General features: G+C 39.2%; 1 protein-coding gene across 3 annotated transcripts in view; it reads right to left on the reverse strand.

Annotated features, from left to right (window-relative positions):
- FAT1 (FAT atypical cadherin 1) overlaps positions 1-27,492 on the reverse strand; it is a 130,999-nt gene that overhangs the window by 30,349 nt on the left and 73,158 nt on the right. For all 3 annotated transcript variants that reach the window (XM_070068424.2, XM_070068423.2, XM_089325830.1), the window contains exons 4-10: positions 21,068-21,129; positions 20,533-20,862; positions 19,557-19,767; positions 16,939-17,078; positions 10,273-10,548; positions 9,928-10,138; positions 78-4,145 (exon numbers count right to left, since the gene is read on the reverse strand). In XM_070068424.2, the coding sequence (XP_069924525.1) occupies positions 78-4,145; positions 9,928-10,138; positions 10,273-10,548; positions 16,939-17,078; positions 19,557-19,767; positions 20,533-20,862; positions 21,068-21,129 (5,298 nt within the window). The remainder of the gene's footprint in view (positions 1-77; positions 4,146-9,927; positions 10,139-10,272; positions 10,549-16,938; positions 17,079-19,556; positions 19,768-20,532; positions 20,863-21,067; positions 21,130-27,492) is intronic.

A 27,492-nucleotide genomic window follows, 5' to 3' on the forward strand; every position in this document is an offset into this window, starting at 1 on the left:
AAAATTCATACTGCAGAATTTGTATTTCTAATAAAGTTTAATTTTAAATTAAACCATTTGATCTGAATTTTTTTTACCTGTTATGAAATATGTAACCTGTCTGTTTATCTCTTCAGAATCAGCATCGGTGGTACTTAAGATGGCAATTACCCCACCTGGGGGATCATCTTCACTCACAGTTCCTTTATAAATCTCTGCTGTGAATCGTGGTGGGCTGTCGTTGACATCTGTGACAGTAACATCCACAATGGCGGTGGAGGACAGCTGAACCTTCTCACCATGATCTGACACAACCACTCTGATCTGGTAATTGTCTCGCTTTTCGTGGTCAAGTTCCTTCAGAGTTGTAATCCAGCCTGTCTCCATGTTAATGGCAAAAGACTCGATGACTTCTACACCCTGTGACTGATCGAGACTGTACATGACTTGGCCGTTGGTACCCGAGTCTAGATCAGACGCCCGAATCTGGATGACACGGCTTCCTGCTGGCAGGTTTTCAACGATAAATGCCTCGTACGGACTGGACTCCAAGACCGGGCTGTTGTCGTTGGCATCTTTCACTTGGATGCTAACATCGACTGAAGCCACCACCTCATAGTCATCGTGAGTGCACCTGGCAAGTATGGAAAACTGATACCACTTAGTTGTCTCATGATCAAGACTCTTCTCCAGCTTCAGCCGCCCACTCTGTCTGTCAATCACGAAGAACTCATCCCTGTTACTTTCAGGAGTATTCCCTTTGACCAGGCTGTAAAGGATGGTGCCGCTATGTTCTGCCCGGATGAGATCTATCTCTGTGCCAATAGGCATGTCTTCCGAAATTGTGTAGGTATAAAATGGTTCTGAGAATCTCGGAAGCTGCATTTCTGGTGGAAGTATTTTGACATAAACAGGAACTACAGATTCTTTTTGGGGAGACCCATTATCTACAGCTCTAACAAAAAAAGTGAAGAACTCGTTTTCTAAGCCAATTAAGCTTTCTTTTGTAGTTATTACACCAGAGAGTTTGTTAATTTCCAAATTCTCCTTAACACTTTCAGATTCTGCTTCAATAGCATAGGTGACATCAGCATTGGATCCCTCATCAGCGTCACTTGCAATAACTTTGACAACCGAAGTCCCTTTTGCAGCACTGGATCCTATGTTCACTTCATACCTGGTTGCTCGAAACTGTGGTGCATTATCATTGTCATCTGTAAGGATAACATTAATGGTGCAGAAAGCAACTTTTCCTCCAGCATCCTTGGCCATTAAACGAACTGAGATTACCTTCTCTGCTGGGGTTTCCCGATCAAGTTTTTCCAAAGTAAATATCTGCCCCCTCTCATTTGTGTAAAACCTGTCTTTGGCAAAGTCATTTATAATGTGGTAAGTAATTTGACCATAAATACCAGAGTCCCCATCGGTTGCTTTAACCTCGATCACCAGGGTATGTAAGGGGGCATTTTCAGCTAGTTCCACTTCATATTCATTCTGAAGAAAAACAGGACTGTGAAAATTGCTTCCAATTACAGTTACATGAACCTGAGCTGAACTTCTGAAAACTCCATCAGAAACAGAAACGTTAAGACTGTAAAATGGCTTCAAGGTGTGCCGGCGCAGGTTTGAGAGTGTGATAATCCCTGTTTCACTGTCAATGACAAAATTCTTATGATCATTGCCAGACAGAATGGAATACTCCAACTTATCTCTGTCTGAACTGTCTGCATCATAGGCCTTCACACACATCACAAAATGCCCATGAGCAGCATGCTCACTAATTCTGGCTTCATAAACCTGTTGGTCAAAGAGTGGTGGATTATCGTTGAGGTCAGTGACATCCACAGTGACAATCACGTCACTGCTCAGTGGGGGCATGCCGCCATCAACAGCCCTTACAAAAATCTTATGCTGTTGGAACTGTTCATAATCCAAAGTTCTGACTAGTGAAATAAGACCAGTGCTGCTGTCTATGTGAAAATGATCATGACTCTTGCTATGATTTCCAAACATCTGGTATGAAATTCCTCTATTTGGTTCTGAATCAGAATCTGTTGCTTTAACTTGAATCACAGATGTTCCAATTACAGATGCCTCAGACAGGGTTGCTGCGTAAGACTGCTGAACAAACACAGGCGGGTTGTCATTGATATCTTCCACTATTATGTCAACAAAGACTTCAGCATGAGCCCCAGTCAAGGAGTCAGTTGCTCGGATGCTCAGTTTATATGCTGGGTGGGACTCAAAATCCAGAGGAGCTATGACATTTATAACTCCTGTATTGAAGTTAATAGAAAACTGGCTAAAAGGGTCTCCCTCTGTGATGCTGTAGAACACCTTCAACCCTTCTGGGCTGTTGGCCTGCACGTGGACAACTGGGCTGTGCATCTGGATATTCTCTGGAATCTCTGCACTGTAGAAAGGTTTTTCAAACACGGGCATGGCTTTATTCATAACAGTGATTGGAACGATGACTTCAGCTGAAAAAGCTGGGTTTCCACCATCTTTTGCAATGACTGTGACAAGGTATTCTTTATTTAAGGTGTCGAGTTCAAACTGTTTTTTCAATGAAATCTCACCCAACGGCCCAATTTCAAAGTGTTCATGATGTTCCTTGAGATAGTAATGCACTTCCCCATTTCTGCCACTATCTCTGTCTATAGCAGTCACATAGCGAATGACATGGCCCACCTCAGTATCCACCTTAACAACAGCATAGTAGGGAAGGTTGACAAACACGGGTGCATTATCATTTTGGTCTTCTACAGTAACTTTCACAACAACGTGGGCCACAGCTGAAGGTTTATGCTCTTTTGTCACTTCTACAACTACATCAAATGCCTCCTGCTGTTCACGATCAAATGGTATACCCGTGGTCGACAGTACTCCTGAAGTGCGGCTTATTTTAAATCGGCGATCTGGGTTCAGGATATGGTAAAACAAAGGGTCATTGATCGGATTCCCAATAGCAGTAATGACAGCTAATGTCTTGGCTTCAGTGGAATTCTCCATAACTTTTGCAGAGTAGAAATCTTGGGTAAACTTTAGCTGACTTTCTTTGCTTTCTTTCACATTAACTTTCACAGAAGTAAAGCTGGCAAATCTGCCATCAGAAGCTCTAATGGTTAACTCATAGCGGCTTCTTAACTGAGTTGTGTTCTGTACGGTTATAGTACCAGTCTTGTAGTCCATAAAAAACTTCTCCCCAATGTTGCCTTCGGTGATGGAGTACATTAACTGTGAGAATGCACTTGAATCAGCATCTGTAGCATTTACAGTGATGACTTTTACTCCTTTGTATGTTGGCAACAAGAGAGATGCTTCATATAAGGATTGAGAAAACACAGGAGAACAGTCATTAATGTCAACTACATGTATAGTCACATTCGCCGCATATTCTGCAAATAAACGTGGTGTTCCCATGTCATGAACTTGTACAGTAAAGTGAAAAATGCTTGTTTCTTCGTAGTCCAAACTTAGTACTGTATGAATGGCCCCAGTGCTAGAATCAATAGCAAAATATTTGTGTACAGATGGTTCAACAATGTGATAAACAAGCAAAGCATTTGATTCTCTATCAGCATCAGTTGCTCGAATCACCAGTGGGACATTCTTGTCTGTTAGGACCACACTGTTAATTGAAGCTGATTCACTAATGAGTCCTATATATTCCGTCTGCATAAAAACTGGTGAGTTGTCATTCTCATCCTGTAGATGCACCAGAACAGTTGTATTAGTGGACAGCCCAGCCATGTTAGTTCCTTGTACTGTCAATGTATAAAGGGGCAGAGTTTCAAAATCCAGAGCTTTCTGAGTGACGATACTTCCGGAGTGTGGATTAATATCAAAAGCATCAGCTATATTTCCATCTTTTATTTCATATACCACTGATGACTGACTATGGGCTGTAACTATCCCCACAAAACTCCCAATGCTGATGGTTTCACTAATTTCAACAGAATATTCTTTTGATGTAAACTTAGGAGAGGCATTGTCAGCAATTGTGACAAAGATATGCACAGAAGTCATTTCACTCATTGGTGGATTGCCTTGGTCTGTAGCTTTGACCATTAAGTCATATTCCACTTGGTTACTTCGATCTAATTCTTTAGCAGTTTTTATAGCGCCCAAGATAGGATCAATTGTAAAAGAATTTCCAATATTTCCTGGGAAGGGGAGAAAAAAATACACATCAGAGAAAAATACAAGGAATAATAGAAGGACAAACAGAAACAAGTAAAAATATCTTTAAAAATTCATGGGATAAGAATATTGGAATGAAACTTTCAACTCATTTCATTTTTAGCCAGTTCAGTTATTAATTTCCCAAGAGTACCTCAAAATCTTTCTGGAATACATTCGTATTTTCAGCATGTATCATCTGCTAATTCTCAAAATTCTTATTTACTATGAAGGAGAAGATTTCAATTCACTAACAAAATTTAAATTAGGCTTCAAAAAATTCTTCCTTATTTTAAATATTCAAGGATGAGTAAGTTTGTGTAACCCACCCCAGTTATGAAGATTTCAACAATATTGCCTTCCTAGTCTTTGTCAGGACAAAGACTCTTAAATAGGACAACTTTGCTCCAAAGGGGACATCTGGCAATGTCTGCAGACATTTCTGATTATCAAAGCTTAGAGGCAGAGGATGTACTGGATGCTGATAAACATCCTACAAGGCATAGGGCAGCCTTCACAACAATAAAAAAATTATCTGGTCCAAAATGTCAGCAGTGCTGGAGCTGACAATGATGTAGGCTACATTGTTTACTTGCTTTTCTTTTAACGTTTCCAGGCTATACCACATATTTAGCTGCAAATGTACTCCACAACAATTCCATTTTATGTATCAACTGAAATCTCTTGGAAGAAATCCAGCAGTTCTCTACAGCCTTTTTGGATGGAACACAGCAATCAGAGGGTCCTTAGACTTGGTAGATCCAGAACCCTCAATCCTTTTCCTGTCTGATAAACAAGCATGCACTGAATTTATTTTTCCCATGTGAAAAATTACACTTACCCAAAACAGAGTTCACTTGCCTTTTAACTGTATTCTCAAATTCTCCTTCCTCTAGCATTGCAATCAGTATGGCACTGCACAGACCAAACCTACTTAGTGTGGTCTGCAATCCAGGAGATTAACCAAGCAGTTCTTCCTCTACATCATTAACAATAAACACTTCCTCTAACAGTCTTTTCCTTCCTTTAATACATTTTCCAAAAATCCAGGACAATTTTTTCTGAGGCCAGACCTAGTCTGGTTTTCATTAAGTCTGCCTGGCTCTGCATCCAGGCCCCAGGGCAGTGCCTCAGTCTGCACAGGGATGAGGCACAGGCTTTCTCCAGGCCCGGAAGCTCTGAACTGAACCCTAGCCTGTGAAAGAGGTCCCACTGCCTCTGCCAGGCTGCTCAGACACTAATTTCCGGCCTGTCTGTACTTGTGAGAATCAATGAGTTCAGATTCTTTGTCATTGTGCTTTAGGCAGTCATCAGAATTTGAAGAGCCCTTTTTCATCCTACCTATGCGTCATCCCCACCTTCTAAAATTGTGACGGATTGTCTGTTTGGCCTGACAGCAGACTGTGTAATCTTTGGCAACTGTCTTCATCGCTGCCCCTCAGACTTCCCCATGTCTATACTAACAATGAAGCAGCTGATCTATGTTTCACATTCCCTTATCTACATGTATTTTTCTCATAGTTTGTATACTGAAATCTTATGCTGCTAGTGAAGCTTCAGACACACAAGGCATCAAATGAAGGATGGATAGAGCCCACCTGCCACACTGCTGACAGCGTTAGGACACACGACTTTCCACACAACTTGTTCTCTTGCTGCCTTCCAGCCACACTGGAAGCCTCTTTGCTCCTCAATCAGGAGAGCACTGTCTCACTTTAGGGCTTCTGTATGTGGTGTGTCCTCTCCTGGAATAGTTCTCACCGTTTCTCCACCTGTTCATTCATTTAGGCTTTACCTAAACAGCCCTGCTTACTGAGTGTGACTGCGACAGTGATGCCTGCCTGGAACTCCCGATCCAGCCTGGTCATTTCTGTCTCTTCACCTGTCTTTTCTTTCCAATTTTGCTCATCCCCAGCCGTGTGAAATTCAGACACAGTCTTTATTATCTGGAGTATCTTGATTCTGATAAAAATGGCTCTGGGATTATCACTGATAACAAGAAGGTTAAATAAGAATCCTGATGGTGATGTAATATACGGATTCTACACACATGCAGATGAAACCATCAGAGCCGAAGATGAGAGAGCAACATCATGTCTGTGGAAAGCTATGAGGGCCACTGAGTGGCATGAATAAGACCCTGCGAATAGGTACATTCATCAAACAGCGAAATACATGTGCAGAACTTGTGAATGAATCTGAGAGATAGTACTAGCAAGGGGGGGGTTACTCATTCACTTTAATTGAAATATTAGTAACTTCTAAATAATCTAAAATTCCACTTCATTTTTCAAAAGGGCAATTATTTCGAAAACAAGCTAATTAGTTTGGCTCTTAAACTATTGCTATATTATATACTTAAGTATCTCCCAAAGGGCCTATGAAAAAGAGCTATGCAGGGGCTGGCATTGGGGCACAGCCCATATGGGTGTGTGGGTGCAAGTTCGAGTCCTGGCTGCTTCACTTCCAATCCAGCTTTCTGCTATGGCCTGGGAAAACAGTGAAAGATGACCCAAGTCCTTGGGCCCCTGCACCTGCCTGGGAGATATGGAAGAAAGTCCTGGCTCCTGGCTTCAGATAAGCCCAGCTCCTTTGCAGTCATTTGGGAGTGAACCAGCGGATGGAAGACCTCTCTCTGTCTCTTCTTCTCTCTCTCCTCTCTGTAACTCTGCCTTTCAAAATCAATAAACCTTTAAAAAAAAAAAGAGCTGTGCAGGAGTCTGCTTCTTCCCATGGTAGACATGCTGCGCATGTGCAGTGAGGACCTGCTGACAAGACAGCATGGCGGCCGGCGCCGCGGCTCACTAGGCTAATCCTCCGCCTTGCGGCACCAGCACACCGGGTTCTAGTCCCGGTTGGGGCGCCGGATTCTGTCCCGGTTGCCCCTCTTCCAGGCCAGCTCTCTGCTGTGGCCCGGGAGTACAGTGGAGGATGGCCCAAGTGCTTGGGCCCTGCACCCCATGGGAGACCAGGAGAAGCACCTGGCTCCTGCCATTGGATCAGCGCGGTGCGCAAGCCACAGCGTGCTGGCCGTGGCGACCACTGGAGGGTGAACCAACGGCAAAAGGAAGACCTTTGTCTCTGTCTGTCTCTCTCTCTCACTGTCCACTCTGCCTGTCAAAAAAAAAAAAAAAAAAAAAAAAATAGCACGGCCAGTTCTATTAGGTTTCAAGTGCAATAACACTTAACCTAAGTTTGGTGGAAAAATCCAATTGTCATCAATAAATACATTTACCTAGTGCCTTCCACTTCCAGTTATAACTGTTTCAAAGTAGAGCTCTGACCATGTAATTTTTAAAGAAATAAAGAAAGCATCATACGGCCTGATGTACAGTACTGTGTCACTAGTGCATAACTTGATTGTTACTGAAAATCGTTTAATGAATTCTGTTGTCCTTCAAGACTACTAATCAAACCAAATGTTTTACTCAATAAATTGCTTTTAATTAAACATGCAGTGTTAAGCACTGAATTTATCACTAGTCTTTGGAACTTTATTAAATTTAATCTGACAGGAATCAGAAGCAGGTGATAATCAATGAGCTGTTATTAAAGGCAGTATGAGGGGCTGGCGCTGTGGCACAGTGGGTAAAGCCGTAGCCTCCACTGCTCCACTTCCCATCCAGCTCTCTGCTATAGCCTGGGAAAGCAGTGGAAGATGGCCCAAGTCCTTGGGCCCCTGCACCCACGTGAGAGACCAGGAAGAAGCTCCTGGTTCCAGACTTCGGATCAGTGCAGCTCCAGCCATTGCAGCCAATTGGGGTGTAAACCAGCAGAAGGAAGACTCTCTCTATCTCTGCCTCTCCTTCACTCTGTGAAACTCCTTCAAATAAATAAATAAATCCTTTTTTTTTTTTTTTTAAAAAAAAAAAAAAGGCAGTATGAACATTTGACATTCATCCAACAGACGAATAGAGATCCACAGCTCTGCATTTTAATGGTAGTGTTTCCCTATAAAGTGGCTATTAGCATAATTTTTATATTATCAAAATTCTAAAATTATTGTCAAAGAAATGCTACTCCCCTTTGAAAAGGCCATTGGTACTATCCATTTCTAGAGGAGACAGAGTTCCATTCTTAGAATACCAAATTACTAATCCCATCAGTCACTGAAAGTATTCAAAGAATGCACATGCCTTTACTCAGACATGAACAATCATATTTTAACCACCCAGTTGTTGAAATTATGTGAAAGCTAAGGGAAAGTTTAACATTTTCTCCTACATAAACTCAGCCAGTTTGTCTATAAAAAATTATTTTACTGAAATGCTCAGGCATGCACAAATGGAATGTACTGTTTTTCTAAATGCTAAATTTCTAAACCAGTGGGAAAAAAAGTTATCTTTATCCAAGACACTAACTATACTACATTTTAACTCTGCAATCATGGGCACTGGATGAGATTTTTATTTGTGAGTAATGAACTCAAGTTGGTAGTTTTAAGGAAAACAAATTCAATAGCAAGCATGTTAATAAATAAAAATTGTTAAATTCTTAGAACAGTAAGTTTTTTAGAATTATCCTTCATTTCTTCAGATTTTGATTATATAATCTACAGATAATCTATACTTCTATCAATTCTAATATCTAGAAGTAATTTCTAAATATGTAGTTATGAACTTAAAAAAAAAAAAGTCAACTTAAGGAGAAGATCTCAATTCTCTAAAACTATTCCAAATACAGAGGAATGAAAGACAATATATTCCTTTTACTACCACTGTCACTGAGGAAAACTATAAAGTGCCATCTCAATGTGGCATGAGCTGGGGAAATCCCAAAGCAAAGCCATGATTTCTGACTGCAAACATCACACGCTCTAAACCAGTTCCCTATTCCAGTCAGAGGCAGGACTCGTGTATAAGAATGGACTAATGTTAATAACCTCCACCTACCAAGCACAAATATGAATGCTCCTAATGTGATTGCTGGCACATAAAATGAGCTAAATTATTAATTAATCCATTGAATGGACAAAAGAATGGGTGAACAGCAGGATAAAGAAGAGGGAAAAAAAACAGTTCACTTTGCCATGACAGCTTCTTGATGATATTCCTCTTCATTATCAATAGCAAGACTCTGGATATCCTGTCCTTTCATACCTAGAAAGATTGCCCAGGTCTTCCTCGCCTTTGCTACTCAAGCCCAACCCATCAGGGCCCTTAACCTCTCCAGTATTTCTTCTTAACTCTGTGATCCACAGCAACAACCCAATTCCATGAAAGAAACACAACTATTAAAGGCACTTGGGGATGAAAAAAATAAACAAACAAACAAACGAACTAAAAGCTAAACCTGGAAGAGGTAAGAGGAACATGACACCCTCTTTCTAGATTTGATTCAATTAGAATTGAGTAAAGTAAGGTCTTTTTCATGGTATTTCTTGCTCTGCCGAAAATACTCTGACTACAAAGCAAAATGTTAAAATTACTAAGCCAGCATTTTCCCAAGTGTGTTTTGCAGTTAATCAACATTGTGGAGGAAAATGACTGTATGGTTATTATTTCAAATATATCAGTCAAATAAAGATTTTCTTTACTACAAGTTATGCTAACATAGTAAATTCCAAAGAACTTTATCCAAACTTAATTAGAACTCTATCTTTGCTCTCTAATAGGTTAAAAGTTTACCCGGCAGCTACAGGACAATTTAAGCAATTTTTGTAGTGATACATAGAAAAGCTTCAACATCTAGAATTATTTTTAGGAAATAAAAAATGCATTTTAACAAGTACAAAGTTAAAACTCAATATGAGTGCTCCTAAAATACCTGATTCAATTGAGTACAGCACTTCAGCATTCTTTCCTTTGTCTCTGTCCAGAGCGGTAACCTCCAACACAACTGAACCCACAGCTGCTGATTCATAAACCCGCCCTTCATAAGAGGAACTGGTGAACCATGGGGCATGATCATTCGTGTCGCTGACATTAACAATAATCCTTGCAAAGTTGCGTTTTACAGGGACATCTTGATCCCGTACCTAAAAAAAATCAACACACTGTTAATCCTGTTGGGATTTTTCCTTATAATTGATTAAAAATCACCCTCAAACACACACACACACAAAAAACCTTTCAGTAACCAAAAAGTAGCAGAATGAGCTGAACGCCTTACCATGACTGTGAGAACATGCTGGTGGATGGCTTCATGGTCAAGTTTTTCAGAGGTATACAGAGAGCCAGTTGCAGGATCAAGACGAAATTTCTTGAGACTCAATGGATCTATACTACTCTGCAGAGTATAAATTAGCTTGTTTTTCTCATCTTTATCCACAGCACTGATTTGCAAAATTTCTGTTTCCGGCACTGTATCTTCAGGAATAACAATTTCATATTTTGATGTAGAAAACCGAGGACGGTGGTCATTTGTATCTATGACTTTGATGAATACCTACAATGAATTAACAATTAACTCATATGGCTATTCCATATTAGGATGCTATAATAGTTTAAAATTGGCAGGAAAAAATCATTAGTACATTGAAAAAAACTTTGCATTAAAGCAAAATGAAGTGTAAATATGAGAAATAAAAGCAATAAAAATCTAGAAGCAAAAATATCTTTTAAAACTTCCTATTATTTATTTAAATATGAGTAATCAAGACATTTCTAAATCCTTGAAACTAACTTTGGTGATACAAGTATAATACTGTGCTCACTTAAAATTTTTTTCTAAAATGTTGGCTTCATTCCTCAGGTCTCCACAGAGAAGAAATCTATAGATTACTCATGTAAAGACTAGAGATAATTACTCACGTAAAGACATGAGATAATCTATAACACTAGGATTAACAAAAGACTAATTCCCTATACTGAATTTGAATCTGTAACTACCAAGCTATTGAAGAGAGTTAAATAGATGGTTACACTATCTAACTTTCTCAAATATTTGAGAGTTCAAATTCCTTAATAACGCAAATTACAAATGTGTTTTTAAATCATATTTCTATTGCTTTAAAACATGTATAAGTAGTAACATGTTTATTTCTTAAAACCAATTTAAAGAGGTTGAAAAGATAAACCCTCATAAATGTTAATATAAATTTAAAACTCAGCCCTAAACTACATTAAAAAATACAAAAAATTATTTTGACAGTACATTAATTTTCAAAGTGAAAGGAGGCAAATAGGTAAGGCACAGTAGAAATCCTTACTGATAAAAGATGGTTATTGTTTATGAACAAGAAGTCAACACGGTTGGTTCATATTAGAACAAAGGGGTTTGCTAGTGCAAATGGCACAGGAGGCCAAAGTCCTAGGCAGGCATAGGCAAAGCTGTTAACCACATTAGCCAAAACTATGAACACAGGCCTTTCCATGAAGAGCATTCTGGTGTTTCTCAATGATTGTGTAAGTTTAAATTTGTTATGAATACTACTTTGTGTTTCTGTGTGGGAGCAAAATGTGGAAATCTTTACTTAACATATGCTAAATTGATCTTCTGTATATAAAGATAGTTGAAAATTAATTGTGATGTGAAGGGGGAGGGGAGAGGGAGTGGGAGAGGGGAGCGTTGTGGGTGGGAGGGCAGTTATGGGGGGGGGGGGAAGAAGCTATTGTAATCCATAAGCTGTACTTTGGAAATTTATGCTCATTAAAAAAAAAAAAAAAAAGATTCAATGAAGGTATTAAAATAGTTAGAACATCCTAAAGTGCCCTGTCAATATAAACTTTTATTATTGCATTATTATTGTTATTTTTAATAATAATGATAGTGAACATTAAATCATCCCAGTGATTAAAAAAAAAATTTGTTATGAATACTAACTGCACTCACTATGCCACACAAGGGTTTTATGTGAAAATTATACAAACATTTAAAACTCTAAATATCGCCTCACTTTTAAAGGTCAGTGGTAATCGAAATTAAATTACTATCTACTCATTTCCACTATACGTTTAAAAATCACTTTTCCCACAGAGTGAGCACTGGGCAGGGAAGCTTAATCTTATACCAAGATGAATTAATCACTATCAAACAGACAGCTGAAAATCAAACCAATCAGTTTTAAGAAGGTGATTCCATTGAAACATGTATACTAAGCACTTAATGCCCATCACTTGCCTATCTAGGACTGAGGTTGTAAATAAATATGTTAACAGTACCTGTCTTGTGAAGCTTTCTTTTCTTAAAAGAATTATTTACTTATTTGAAAGGCAGAGTCACGGAGGGAGAGGGGAGCAGAGAAAGAGAACTTCTGTTCACTGGTTTACTCCCCAAATGGCCACAACTGTCAGGGCTGGCCAAAAACAAAGCCAGGAGCCAGGAACCCCATCCTGGTTTTCTATATAAGTGGCAAGGACTCAGGAACATGATCCATCATCTGCTGCTTCCCAGTTGCATGAGCAGGAAGCTGGATTGGAAGCGGAGTAGCCAGGATTCAAACCAGCACTCTAATAAGGGATGCAGGCACCCAAGCTGGATGGTTTAACCAACTATGTCACAGTGCCTGCCTCTTTTTGTGAAGTTTTCAAACTCACTAGACAGCATCTTCCACACAGAAAGCCTAATTTTGTCTCATGCATTATCACATAAGTTTTTAAGAGTCTGGATATTGTTTGGGACATTCAGAAAGCTCTTGAGGACAACATTTTGCTTCAGCAGGTTTTAGGTTGGAGAGATGAATGGGTATTGAGAAGAGCCTGGTAAAATCATGAGCCTGGTAAAATCATGAGGCAAGAGAGGTAATCAACCATTCTCTCTTCTAGAGGCAAGAGAGATGGAATTGCAACTAAGGGACAATATAAGAAAGGAACGGGAAGAAAGTGAAATAAAAAAACATGGAATCACGATCCCTGAGCTAAGACTGGTGAAAGACCTCAAATCTTCTGATCAGAGGGACGTCACCTTTACCAGAATATAATCATTCTGGTGGCAGACAGTACCAGATGAACTGCAGAAATGGAGAACAGAGACAGGACAGTAAATCAAATGTCAAACAGGGAGACAAGAGCCCAGACCAGTGCTGATGTGCAACAGCTGCACCTGTCTGAGTGCATGCTGTGAGACAGGCTCTAAGAGTTTTCTTTATGAGCTAGCCTCCTGTGTGTCATCTTACTCATAAGAAGAAGAGAAGGGAGATTATCACTACTGTCTTGTCACAGATGAGAAAGCGGAAGCAGAAAAGGAGACTCAAGCCGAGCTGTCTGCTCCTGAGTGCACAGTGCTGATGCTCCGGAGAAAGTGGGGAAAAAAAAAAAGTTAACTGGATTTGCTAAGTTCTCTGTAGGTAAAGGTGAAGTGATATGACTTGAATTAACACTGGCACTGCATGATGGCCCCCTCTCACTGCTGCTCTGCTGGCCGATGGCGGATAGTGTTCTCTTAAACCCCCTCAAATCTGGCAGCTCTAGACACAGACCTGGATGCACAAAACCTGCTCTACTGGTTCCTGAGTCTTACTTACAAACTGAAATTCACCCTGCTGTGTTCCAGCACCTTATCAACACAGGCTGGAGTCCTGTGTTCCTCTCCAAGTGGTATCTGCTGCTCTATCCCTCCCAGATCCCTATCACCCTGTTCTCAGTCCCAGACTGGAAACCTAAACCTAATTACTGATTGTTCCCTTTGTCCCACACCTTACCAGGTCACCCTGGGCTCTGTAATCTCTTCTCTTGTATTCTGACTACCTTCCCCTGCCAGCAATTCATTGGGATAACAAGACCTTCTGAAAATGACTCAAAATAAGTTATGGAAATGAATTTAAATAAAGTATGGAAATTTAAGATATTCTGTGTCCCCAAGGAAAAGAAAATTAATATATACATTTTTCCTGGATTTAAAAGAAATTATAGTTAATGCACAACTATTTCATACTAACTTTTCAACTGCATTAACTAAAAATACAATTATTGGGAAAGAGGTATATTCTAATTAGCTTATGTAGTGAATGACAAATGCTGCAGGTATATGTATTATCTTTCATAATGAGAATGCTTGGCACACAGGGCCAGTTTCACTGCTTATTAAGTTTCCTTTGTTATATTTCTGGTCAGTGGACTTTGTGAACTGGTACAATGCCGTTTATATTATTTAACCCTTTCTCTCAGAATTATCCCACTGAATTCATTACCATTCTTGATGTTCTTACTCTTACTTTCAAGCTCTAAAATTTAATTTTTTAAAAAAATTTAAAGATGTTTTGACACACAGTAATTGTACATATTTACAGGGTACAATGTGACATTTCAATACATGTACACAGGTAGTGAACAAATAGGGGTAACTGGAGTATCTGTCACATCAGACATTTTTCATTTCTTCGTTCTGGGAATGTTCAAAATCCTCTGCACCAGCTCTTTTGAAATATCCAGTTAACTGTTGTCATCTTAGTTATCCTAGTAGATTGCAGAACAACAGAAGGCATTCCTTCTCCATCTTCTACTCATCAACCATCCTCTCCCCATCCCACCCCCACGTCCCTCATAGGCACTGGTAACCACTATTCTATATTCCTATGCAGTCAATTTTTTAGTTTCCATGTATGAGTGAGCTATGCAGTATTTATTTTCTGTGACTTGCTCATTTCACTTAATGTAATGCCTACCTAATCCCTCCATGTTGCTGCAAATTACAGCATTTCGTTCTTTTTAGGGCTGAGTAATATTCCACTGTATATGTGTAACTAATTTACTTATATTAAATGATACAACTAATTATATTTAATTTAGCCACTCATATGTCTAAGGACTCCTAGCCATTTTATAATTGTGGTGAATAGTGCTACAATAAACATGTGAATGTAGATGTCTCTTTGACATACTTGTTAGGCAGGAAGTCAGAAATTGAGCCTATGTGTGTACGAGAAAGGCCTGAAGACCAGCACCCACTGCAGAAGCTCCAGAAGCCCAGCATCTTGCACTTCAAAGTCCTGCTCAGAACCTGATAACCTCCCAGGTGGTCCCAGCCCTTTCTCCAAGGAAAGCTCCCAGGAGAATTCTCTCTCCTCAGGACCAAAGGGGTTACCTGATAACATGGGGCAATAAAACCTTCTTAGACAAGCCCTAAGGGAAGCCTCCCTACTCTGCCTGGGCCCAGCAAATCTGGGGAGGAATTTGCTAATTTTCACGCAACAAACCCTTCTGCCAGGACTCTCCATCCTTCGTCCTGGAGGAGAGGGGGAGTGGGTAAACAGATTCCCTTAAAAACCTAAGGAGTCCAACCAGACTTCGGGACTTCCCGCTCAGCCCTCTGCCTTTCTGCTGAGCCGCCCCCTCTGGCCTGCCCAGGTGTATTCTCTCCATTCAACCATGTAACCTCCCTCTCCCCGAGTCCGAGTGACTGGGTGCTCTCTCTCTGTCCCTTCCATTCTGATGGATGCCCTATCCCCAAGAAAGCCTTATTACTCTGCTCTCTGTCTCACACCTGAATTCTTTCTTGCTTGAAGACAAGAATCCCAAGGCTTCCACAGCCTTCTCTCTGGGAACAATAATGACTTCAGTTCCTCTGGATATACATCCTGCAGCAGAACTGCTGTATCATATGGTAGTTCTACTTTCAGGTTTTTGAGGAATTTCCACATTATTTTCCATGTTTATACAAATTTACATTACCAACAACAACAGTGTATGGAAATTCCAAGGGCTGATTTTTAAAGAGAGAACATTAATTGATTCTGCTTGTCTCTAGAACGAGAACAGCTATGGACAAAATTGAAAGTTCAATATACTAGAACTCTCATGTACCAATTTCAAAATGACCCCATAAACATACAGTATAGCATATGGATCAATTCTACTTGCATTAAAGATCAGGGGCATTTGGAAAGAGGAATAAATATATTCACAACTGGCTTTGCATTATCTATGTATTTCTTAATTGAAAAGAAATCTTTATTCCTTCATCCAACTAAAAGATATAGCGAAAGGAAGGCACACATAAGATTTAAAATAGTTTAATTTAAAGCTAGAAAATGAATTAAGCAGCATAAGAATCTCTAATGTCTAACTTCTTCCTTAAGTATATGGTAGAGTCCATACAACCCTTTAGCTCCTACCATTCTACTGTAAGCTCCAAGTGGGCAGGATTTTTGTCTGCTCTGTTTCCTACTTTTCAGCTTCCCAAAATATACTGCCCTATAACAAATACACAAGTATCTGTTGAATGAATGGATAGCTCTCTGCCTCTTCCCCAAATCCCATAATGTTTATTCATCCAGGAAATGTTCCTTTTGTATAACTCAAACAGCCCACAGTCACAGTGAAAAAGAATTTGTAGGAAATGAGAAGTTTGCGTTATAGGGTTTTACAATTTAAAGTTAGAAATCCCAGCCATTTGACCGCCTCTTCATCATCAGATTGGAACAAATAAAGGTAATAAAAGGATTATTAAAACACTTTTATCAGTCACTGTTACATAGCCCTGGTTGTTAGCCAAAGGGGGAAGGGTGGGATCCCAAAGAAAAGTGACTTAGAAGATGAATCACTTTAACTAGCTTTAATGAAAATGACCTGCACAATTCATCCTTAACAGTGATATGCTTTAAATTAACCTGAGTAGGAAATTTTGATGGCATAACAATGTGGTTTAGTTTTAAGTCTCCTGTCAAAATGTTCAAAACTGCTTTACTACACATAAAACCCAAAATCATGGTTTGTAGTTAACTTTCTTTATCTCCATAAAAATTCTTGGTATGTGTAGATATAAAAACTGTGACAACATACTAACTTCTGTTGTCAGAACCACAGAGGGCAACTCAACTGTTCACACTACCTGCAGGCCCTAAAACTAGAATGCTATCTCCACCCTACCCAGACAGCACATCATTAGTAACTCACTCACCTGTGTAAGGATAGTGCTGCTTCCATCTGTAGCCTCGACTGTGAGGTTATAGTTGGATTTCTGTTCTGCATCAAGAGGTTTGGCAACAATGATGGTTCCAGTGCCCTTGTCCACATCAAAGTGACTATCATAGTTGCCACCTAGTTTAAATTAGAATAGACAGAAGATTAAAAACACATCACAATATAAAAATATATCAATTAATGGCAGTGAGAAAAAAAAAAAGACTTCTGATATACTGATCAAAATGATTCCAAAGAGCTAGAACTTTGGAAGACAAGAAAAGCATGGCCAATTAGAGAGACAGAGTGTTTTAAAAGCAAAATTATATCCTGTATGTTAAGGTAGCTACTGAGAAGAAGCAAAACAATAACTCTGAAAAACAGAAAAAAAAAACCAGTAATATTGCCAAAGAACTACCTTCTATTTGCTTTTTTCAGAGGTTCTTAAAATTTCTTTAATTTATATTGCAGTAGCTGTATGACATATCACTGAGCACTTAAAAGCAGAATTATTAAAAAGATTTCATGGTACTTTGAGCATACTGCTCTAATAAAATAACTACTACAAACAAATGTTAACTCTGATAAATATAATGGTAGTTAACTTTAATCATTCCTGTCTATTACACACAATGTGAAAATAAATGTATTCCTATTGTTGTCAAACACAAAGCTTAATGATGCAGAAGTTTCTGTCTTACTAATACTACTCAAAGGTATCCCCAACTATATTTTAGATAAAAACCTTTCAAAACCATTGAAGCTTAGATATTTCTATCAATGAAATGGAAAGAAAGGAGAGGCTTAATGTCATGATGAAGTTATACTATTAAATCTAACCAAAAGGCAAAAAAACACAGATACACACATTCATGGTTTTAAATCAAATCCAAAACTACAGGTGTAGGGATGTATTGCAACTGCAATGGGTGACCACGTGCATACTAAGAAAAAAAGAGCAATGAGAAGCACTGGAAATAAAAAAAAAAATAAAGAAAATCAATGCTTTTATTATTTTAGATCTCATAATCTGAGGCAAATTATGTGATCTCAGCAGATACCTTCTGCTGTACAGTTCAGGTCACAAGTCATCTGAAAGATGTAAAAAACTTCTCTAGCAAGTGTATCTCCTGGCACAGCCAAAAGAAGCAAGCATGAAAAGCAAGCACAGAATAGAAAGAACAATCAATCAAACCAGCTCCAAACATGGTAGGTAGTAGTCAGCAATGTCAGATGCTATACAACAGTAGCCTGTTAATCTGGAAATGTGATAAAAGTTAAGAGAAGGCAAACAGACTATTCTGATTATAGTAGACTACAAAAACAATCTTATTCTCCTTAAAGTAAACTGTAACAGTTTCATAAGTGTTGATGACATTAATAATTTCATGCAAAGACCAAAAGCAAGGAAAATAGTCCACTGCCTAGTGTGAAAGTTCAAGAGGCAAAGCATGTAGTATAGCCACCCTATTTCCATGAGGCTCAACTTTCTGAAAGAGTATTTGGGGGTAACTTGGTTGTGAGGTAGAACAGGGGAAAAGGATATGAAATTCTGACTACAGATGAATCACAGCATGTATTTTTGGTTTTATAAATATCAAGTCTATGCGAATCTTTCTCAGTTAGTTGAATACGGTATTTTTACATTCAATGCCTGAACCAAATTAAACAAGGGGAAGTGCTAGGGAGGGGGATTGGCTTAAGCATGTACATTATATTACAGGATGAGATCTAATGAACCCTGTTTCCTACTGAAAGTGAGGTGAATAAAATTAAAAAGCCACAGCTGACACTGTAATGGTTTACTCATACAAAACTCATTTATTTGCTATAAAATACTGAAATGTGAGTCACTTTATGTATGTGTGTGTGTGTATATATATATTTAAATGTTTTATTTGTTTGAAAGGCAGAACCACTGTGGGGTTGGGGGAAGGGGAAGTAGTCGGAGAGAAAGAACTCTTCCATCTGCTGATCTGCTGGTTCACTCCCCACATGGTCACACTGGCCCAAGTCTCAGCCAGGCTGAAGCCTGCAGCCAGAACTCCTTCAGTTTCCTATACATGGGCAGAGGTTCCAGTACCTGGGCCATTTCCTTTGCCTTTCTAGGAACTTTAGCAGGAAGCTGGATACAAAGGAGGGCAGCAAAGACTCCAATGGGCACTCTAACATGGGATGCCAGTCAGCATAGCAGGCTGCGGTTTAGTTCACTGCACCCCAATGCTGGTCCCTGTGACAATCACTTTAAATACTCTACTAATTGTCACTAAAAATAATACCGTGCCATACGACACAAATGAAGAATTAAAAATTAAGAAGCTGTGCTTTTCTATCTAAACATTTAGGATTCCCTGAAACTATGTGAAGCACTTTAAAAAAAATCTGATTGTTATATTACAAAACTTGATGAATATACTGTACTTATTCCAAACAATATATGTTGCATATTGTAAAAAAATTTTCAACCCAACTATTATAATTTAAAGCAAATTCTCCACCAGCAGGTCATATACCTGATTTTAAATTCTGAGATGTACAACAAAAATCAGAAAACCACATACAAGTTATTCTCAGTGTAACCTATATAAGGCAGTGGAAACTATGAGGAATGCTTACCAGTGATGTCAAACCAAAGAGGTCTACCAGGTGGCTCAACAGATATGACTCCAATCATATGAGCGACTGGATCACTTTCCATTACAGTAAAAGTAAAAAATGATTCTTCAAATGAAATTGGCTCCAAGGATGGCTTGGGTTTAGAGATCCATTCAATATGGAGTCTAGTGGTTGATGACTTTTGAGGGCGACCATTATCAACTGCCTTAATCTATAAAAGAGAAGAGTGGGTAAGACACCCAAGCAGAAATTACATTCTTTTTTTTTTTTTTTTTTTTGACAGGCAGAGTAGACAGTGAGAGTGAGAGTGAGAGTGAGAGTGAGAGTGAGAGTGAGAGTGAGAGAGAGAGAGAGAGAGAGAGAGAGAAAGGTCTTCCTTTGCCGTTGGTTCACCCTCCAATGGCCGCCGCAGCCAGCGCGCTACGGCCAGCACACCGCGCTGATCCGATGGCAGGAGCCAGGTGCTTCTCCTGGTCTCCCATGGGGTGCAGGGCCCAAGCACTTGGGCCATCCTCCACTGCACTCCCGGGCCACAGCAGAGAGCTGGCCTGGAAGAGGGGCAACCGGGACAGAATCCGGCGCCCCGACCGGGACTAGAACCCGGTGTGCTGGTGCCGCAAGGTGGAGGATTAGCCTAGTGAGCCGCGGCACCGGCCAGAAATTACATTCTGTAACTACAGCAGATTGGGTCAGTCTTAAATCTAGCCAATTTCTAACATCTAACATTTGTATTCGAATATACCACATTTAATGTTTGATAGAAAGGACAATGATTCTGTGACCAAATTCAATATGAATAAGCAGCCAGTAAAGTAAAAACTGAAAATGGAAAATTCAACTCTGCTCTTCTCAACCATGATCAAGCACCACCTGACTGTTAAGTCCCAAACACTGAAGCCATTCTCCGTAGAGAGAAATACAAGACCAAATTCCTAACGAAAGCATAAGAAATTTAAAGACTTCTGTCTTAACTCACTGAAAGAATGTCGTATTCTCCAGCTCCAGAGAACTTTTTGGATGAAACCACTCCAGTTTTTGGTTCGATAAAAAATTTGCCATGCTCATTGCCATCTTCAATGCTGTAGGATATTTCCGCATTGGGACCTTCATCTTTGTCCATCGCTATCACGCGATAGAGAGGCTCACGTCTGGCATTTCTTTCTCGTTCTGGCTTTTCCCGCTCTGGGAGTCTAATTTTGTAAAACTTTTGCAGGAACTGAGGTTTGTTGTCATTTTCATCAAGGATTTTCACAATTACTCTGGCAATGGTTGATTTAGGGGGAATACCGTTGTCTGTCACAGTAACCTGTTTGGTAAAGTAATACAAGTGTTTTTCAGATCATATTTCATAAAAAGTGTCTTGTTCCTAATGATAATCATCTCTTTACTAATGATCAAAAAGTGATAACAAAATAAACTAATTATGAATACTGGTTAACAAAGTAAGACTCTTCCTTCCTGCACTTTTAATTATAACATTTTTAAAGTAATTAAAACAAAAGAATGCTTACTTCCAGAATGTGTTCCTCTTGCTGCTCTCGGTCTAGTTTCCTTGATGTGGTTGTGATGAGACCTGCAAAATGGTAACAGTTTGTTGATCCTCACCAAATATAAGCAATTACGAAATAGTGTAATGGAATTCGGGAAAAAAAAAGTCAGAAAAATCTCTAATATGTATTCAAGGAAAAAATGATTAGTAAACTTAAGTTCCAGGAATAACTGTTTTATTTACAAAATAGCAACATGTTACATGTCCATATTTTAATAATCCTTATACACACTGGATAAATAATAGAAATACTGACAAAGAGAAAAAACTCAAAGCCATTATATTTTTCTATATCTGTTAGTAGATTCAATATACATTTTCTAAGAAAATATTGTTTAGAAGTGAGATAAAGTTATCAAGGATTCCAACTTCATTTCTATCTCTAATTGCTGCAGAGATAAGTGAGAATTGACAGAAATAACTCCTGTAACTACATTAGAAAGATCACTGGAAAACATAATGAAGACCAAAATCTATTACCTTTAAATCACCAGCCTTCAAAAATAAAGAATTGTTATAAAACGTAATGCAATTTTCTAGGTAATCACTGTGGCTCAAACTAAACAACATTTAGTTTCCAATAAAAGAAAATAAACAATTCTCAAAGAAATCTGATATTCTGTATTTCTTGGATTTTTCTCTCAAGCTAGAGTTACCTTATAAAGCTTCACTCTCTCTCAATAACTTTAAATAACTGTCTGCTACATTGTCACCATATGTTAGGATCCCCGAGGATCGTTAAAAATTGATTGAATATATTTTTATACTTCACCAAAAAAAAAAAAAATCCCCTAACACTAAAATGTCCTCTGCAACTGGTGTTGGTAACCAGCAGGTGCATGTTGAGTGGTCATTAAACCTGAAAATCAAGCAGGGTCTAGCAAGACAACTCTGGGGCTAACCTTTCTCTTCCCCCACATTTTGAGGTTTTTTTTTTCCCCCTTAGGGAAATACTTGAAATAATGTACAAGTAAGAACTGACTTCAGCACTCTAATTTATTTTCTTTATAATCGTAACCAATTTCACAGAACTACTAATTAAAAGTTATTCAAACATTCCTCTGAACTTGTAAATCAAAGATCTGTTTTCATTTAATTCAAAGTTTTGTTTTCCTTAAACAATTACTAAGAACCTAAATCAACATTATCTTCTCAATTCAATGAAACAGCCCTCTCTTTTTAACAAAGAACAACAAAAGACTATATGGTAGCTGGCTGGGACTTTTCCCAAACCATAGTATCTATAGATTAAAGGGAGCTCAGCAAAAAATGCTTCCCACTGAATAATAGCCTGAAAGTGTTGCTTAATGTAGCACAAGTTTGATTTTCATTAGTCACAAACCTTTTAAAGCTAATTCCTTTTTTTTCCTATCAAAAGTTTGCCGCCCACTTTGTAGGTTTGAGTAATTCAAGAATGACAAGAAATGTGATTAAGTGCTGCGGAACTGTCCTACTGTGTCCATCAAGACTGCTAACAAAAGACTTACCTGCCACTATACCACCAATTCAATACAAAGCCAAAGAGGAACCAGAGACCATCTCCTGCCTAGGTCTGAAATCCTCTGCATGTTCTATACACTTCAAAGTGAGACTCATTAATGCCATTAAAATGCAATGAATTGACATGCTACTTTTCCCACCCATTTTAGGCCTACCACTTATTCACTTTTAGTTCCAACTAGAGACCTGTCAGAGAAGGCCATTGGTTCTGAACTCTGGAGTCCTCAATGAGAAAACACATCAGCCCACAGTGTTAGTCACTCGTTTTTTTTTTTTTTTTTTTTTTTCCCTCGAAGATTTAATACTTATTTGAAAGTCAGAGTTAGTGAGCGATTAGATCAGCTGGTTCACTCCCAAGATGGCCACATCCAAGAACCAGGAACTTCATCCAGGTCTCCTACATGGGTGGCAGAGGCCCAAATACTTGCACTGTCTTTTGCTGCTTCCCCAGCATTAGCAGGGAACTGGATCAGAAGCGCAGCAGCCAGGACTTGAACAGGCGCCCATATGGGATCCTGCCATCGACGGCTTTATCCTCTACGCCACAATGCCAGTCCTACAGTTACTCATTTTAAAGTTGTCCTTTGTATGTTGCAAAGCCATAAGAACAGGGACTTTGTCTTTCTTATTAGCTTGTTTAAGCCACTACTGTATCTCTATCACCTTCCAAAAAAAAAAAAAAAAATGTGTATACATTCTTTCTAAAATGTTAAGAAGCTAACATTAAAATTATGGGCGTGAGCACTGTAGCACAGCATGTTAAACTGTTGCTTGGGATACCTGCATGCCATATCAGAGTGCTAGTTTGTGGGCTGGCAACTCTGCTTCTGATCCGGCTTCCTGCCAATGCATCCTGGGAGACTGGAGATGAAAGTATTTGGACCCCTCTCACTCACATGGGAGAACTGGATGGAGTTCTGGGCTCCTGGTTTTGGTCTGGCTCAGCCTTCATTACTATGGGCTTTGGGTAGTGAAACAGTGGATCATATCCATTCTCATTCTCATTCTCATTCTCATTCTCATTCTCTCTCTCTCTTCTCTCTTCTCTCTTCTCTCTTCTCCTCCTCTCTCTCTCTCTCTATATATATACATACATATCTATCTATCTATCTATCTATCTATATATATATATGTCTGCCTTTCAAGTAGATGAAAATTGAGAAGCAAAACTATAACAGAATTTAGAATGTGTATTACATTCTAAACTACTCTTCAGTAAATTTGTAACTTATAGAAGAGCTAACACTCATTTAACATGTTATCAGGGTATTTGAAGAAATTCATGGAAAATGAAATTAAAAGTTTATTTGAGGGTGGGGGGTTGGGGTGCAGAGCAGGCCTTTGCGGAAGTTAAGACAATGGTTGGGATGCCTTTGTCCCATATCAGAATGCCTGGGTTCAAATTCTGTTCCACCCTGCTCCTGATTTCTACTTCCTACTAACACACACCCTGGGAGGCAGTAGGTGATGCTTCTAGTAGCTGACACCCTGCCACCCACACAGGAGACTTGGATTGAGTTCCTGACTCACATGTTTTTAAGAAATAAACCAGTAGATAGGAAACCTGTTTCTCTCTATACCTCTCAAATATTTTTTAAAAATTTTATTTTGGTTCACAAAAGTTGAAATCTGTGCCTAGTGTTTCATAATAAGCATCCTCCACAATTTTTTTTAAAGTACTCTCATATTTATAGGCAAGATGTCAGGTACCACTGATATTCAACAGACCTTTGAGGCACAAATCTGAGGCACAGGGAAGCACTCAGAGGCACAGACAGACTGCAGTGATACCTTAAGTACATAAGAGACTATGAAGCTAAACAGAATGCTGAGCCTACAGACAAAAAAGAAGCAGCAAAAATAGAGAAGCAATCTGAAGCCTAAGAAGCAGTCTGCTGAAACGGAAACCCCAGTGTCCCAGAAGAGAAAAGGCAGAGAATTTTAAGAGGAAATAACTCCTCCAGGTATTCCAGAGACACTTAGAAGAGGTGAAAGAAAGTCAGGCAGGATGGTATTTCTGGGAAAGGTACTACTTTATGAAGAGACTGTTTATATGTCAGCAGAGTGCTAAGTAGTAAGCGACCATAAACAAGAGAGAAGATGAAGACCTGAATGACCCAACAGTGGCCACTAGCCTCTTGTGGCTGCTGAAATTTAAAATAATTAAAATGAAATAAAACTTAAAGTTTATTTTTTCACTCAAGTCCTGGGGTTAGTGACTAGGGGAATAAGGTAGATGCAGAGAACTCCCGCTGGCTGTGGCAGGCAGCTGTACTGAGCAGCACTGATCTAGACATGAAATAACAATTGCAAATCAAGATCAGATAAGAAAACCCTACAGGTGCGGCTGATTACTCAATGCAGAATGTATTTTACAAACACACACACACACATACACACACACACACAAATTCTAAATTCACAACACTCCTTCCAAAATGAATACCACCAAGGAAGTCTCTGTGTTCTTCCCGAACGCCATCACCAGGGAAAGGCTGTGCCTGTGCATTCAAGGGGGCAGCATATGGAGGGCTACCTCCTCTGAGAGATGGGGTAAAACTTGTGCTTTCTGTGCATTTTCATGGAAAATGAATTCTGAACAGAAAATATCTAATGAGACAGAAAAACACTTCCTTTTTAGCTAGAGAGCTAATACCCCAGGATCGTTGCCCAGACAGCGTGGGCTGGACCTGTGAGCATCTTCTGTTAACTTACTCCCGCCTCGGTATGTCTGCACATCTCACTTCCGCTAATGCCATCCCTGGTGGACTTGACAGACACCTGCCTGAAAAATGAACCCAGAGTACACCTCCTCCATACATCCACTACCTCTCATTAACCTTGTGGGTGCTAAATCCAATCTTTAAAACATCTGTGCTCATCTGTAACCATTTCTTGCTGAATCCCAGAAAGATATATACTTAATAGAAATAGTACAGAATTTCAGAAGTGGAGAGAAGATTATCAAGCTGAGTTGGCTGGGCCAAAGAGAAGTTACATTTTTCCTATACCACCAATGACTCACTGAAAAAACTGAGATTAGGATTTAGTTCTCCTGAGGATCATGTGAGTTGTTTCCCTCCTGTTACACCACACTGCACTTACTGCATTATGGTATTTCAAGACTCCATAAATTCTGAACTGTGACCTCCATGAAGTTCAACCAAAAAAAAAAAAAATGATTAAACATTATTCATTCAATAGGTTCAAAAAAGCAAGTTAGAAAATAAATCAAAAGCAGAAAACAGCATATGCAAGTGCTTCATTTTGTAACCTGTATTTCAGCTTCTTTTTCTGCAAGGACTTTAAAAACAGAAACAGAATGAAAACTGGAACATTATTTTCTATACACCAATACTATCATAAATGTGGGTAGCACAGTTTCTCCTCACCAATCAGCAGTTACAAATTTACTCTATAAATACATGCAAAATTTAAGGGACCAAGCTTTACTACATTTAAGAGGCATTATTTTAAAAATATTCAGACTTTTTCAAGGCTGTGTAGACACCATGTAAGACAAGAGTTGCAATGTTTCAAAGCAAAATTTTACTGGTAATTATTACAAATCAATAGCAAAAACCATCTCCTCACCTCAAAACTCTAGAGAGGAAATGGTCTTCCCAGAGCAGACAGCAAACCCTGGTGAAAGGACTGGTAGGTGGAGATGATAGTGTGAGACAGTCCACAAAGCTGCAACTATTTCATACATCCACTCAACTATTTAGCAGTAGTATCTACTCAGAATGTAGAGATGATTAAGGCACTCTTCGGAAGTTGGCAAAGACTCTATTTGAGCAACAATGAGAGTGAGTGTACATGGTACACATAAAAAGCAGGGAAGAGTGGCTACTTGGTCTAGCATTTAAGGAGCTGGATGGGACACCTGCATCCCATATTTGAGTGCTAGGGTTTGAGTCCCAGCTCCACTCCCAAGTTCAGCTTTGGGCTAAAGCAGACCCTGGAAAGTTGTAGTGGTAGCTTAAGTACCTGGGTCCTTGTTACCCAGGTGGGAAACCAGCTAGAATTCCCAGCTCCAAGCTTTAGCCTGGTACAGACCTGGCTGCTGAGGGTATATGATAAGCATTGCTTTCAGGATATTTAGTCTCCTTTAAGATTCAGCAACATTAAGAAAAAATTACAAGACATTTCAATATACAAAAGAATACCTTTTATATCAAGAGCATGGATAACTTTTATACAAAGAATACTGCAAAAATCAAAAATGCAAGGTTCTGGTGTGAGATGTGTATCTCTATATGTGTATATGTGACAGGGAAAATCCCAAATTATTACCTGTGATTACTGTGGTGGGTTGAGTGGTGGCGCCAGACCAAATGATAGGCAGTACCTGTGGATATGTGACTTTATTTAGAAAAGAAGTCTTTGAAGATGTAATTAAGTCAAAGACCTCAAGACGAGATCACCCTGGACTTAACACTGGGCCCTATCCAATGGCAAGTGTCCTTTTCGAAGGAATGCAGAGGAAGCCTGGAGACACAGACACACTGACTCAGGGAAGAAGGCCTCCTGAAGAATGCTGCCTCAAGCAAAAGCCTGGAGAAGGAAAAGGGATCCTTTCCCTTCAGACTTCAGAGGGAGAGCAGCCTTAACAACACCATGGGGTCTGGAGACCCTAGGAGATAATAAAACTCTTGTTTGAAGGGATTCCATGGGTAGTAATTTGTTGCACAGCCTTAGGAAAATAATCTCTTTTTTTTTTTTTTGTAAATAAAATTGGTATTTTTTTATTTGAAAGGCAGACACAGTGAAAGAGATATCTCCCATTTCCACTTCCCAAAATGCCTGCCAACAACCAGGGCTGGGCCAAGCTAAAGCCACTGAAGCCAGGAACGCCATTACGATCTCCCAGGTGGGTAGCAGGAA

Source organism: Oryctolagus cuniculus, chromosome 2 (assembly GCF_051225735.1).
Source record: "Oryctolagus cuniculus isolate XC-2025 breed Fujian yellow rabbit chromosome 2, ASM5122573v1, whole genome shotgun sequence".
Lineage (NCBI taxonomy): Eukaryota > Metazoa > Chordata > Mammalia > Lagomorpha > Leporidae > Oryctolagus > Oryctolagus cuniculus.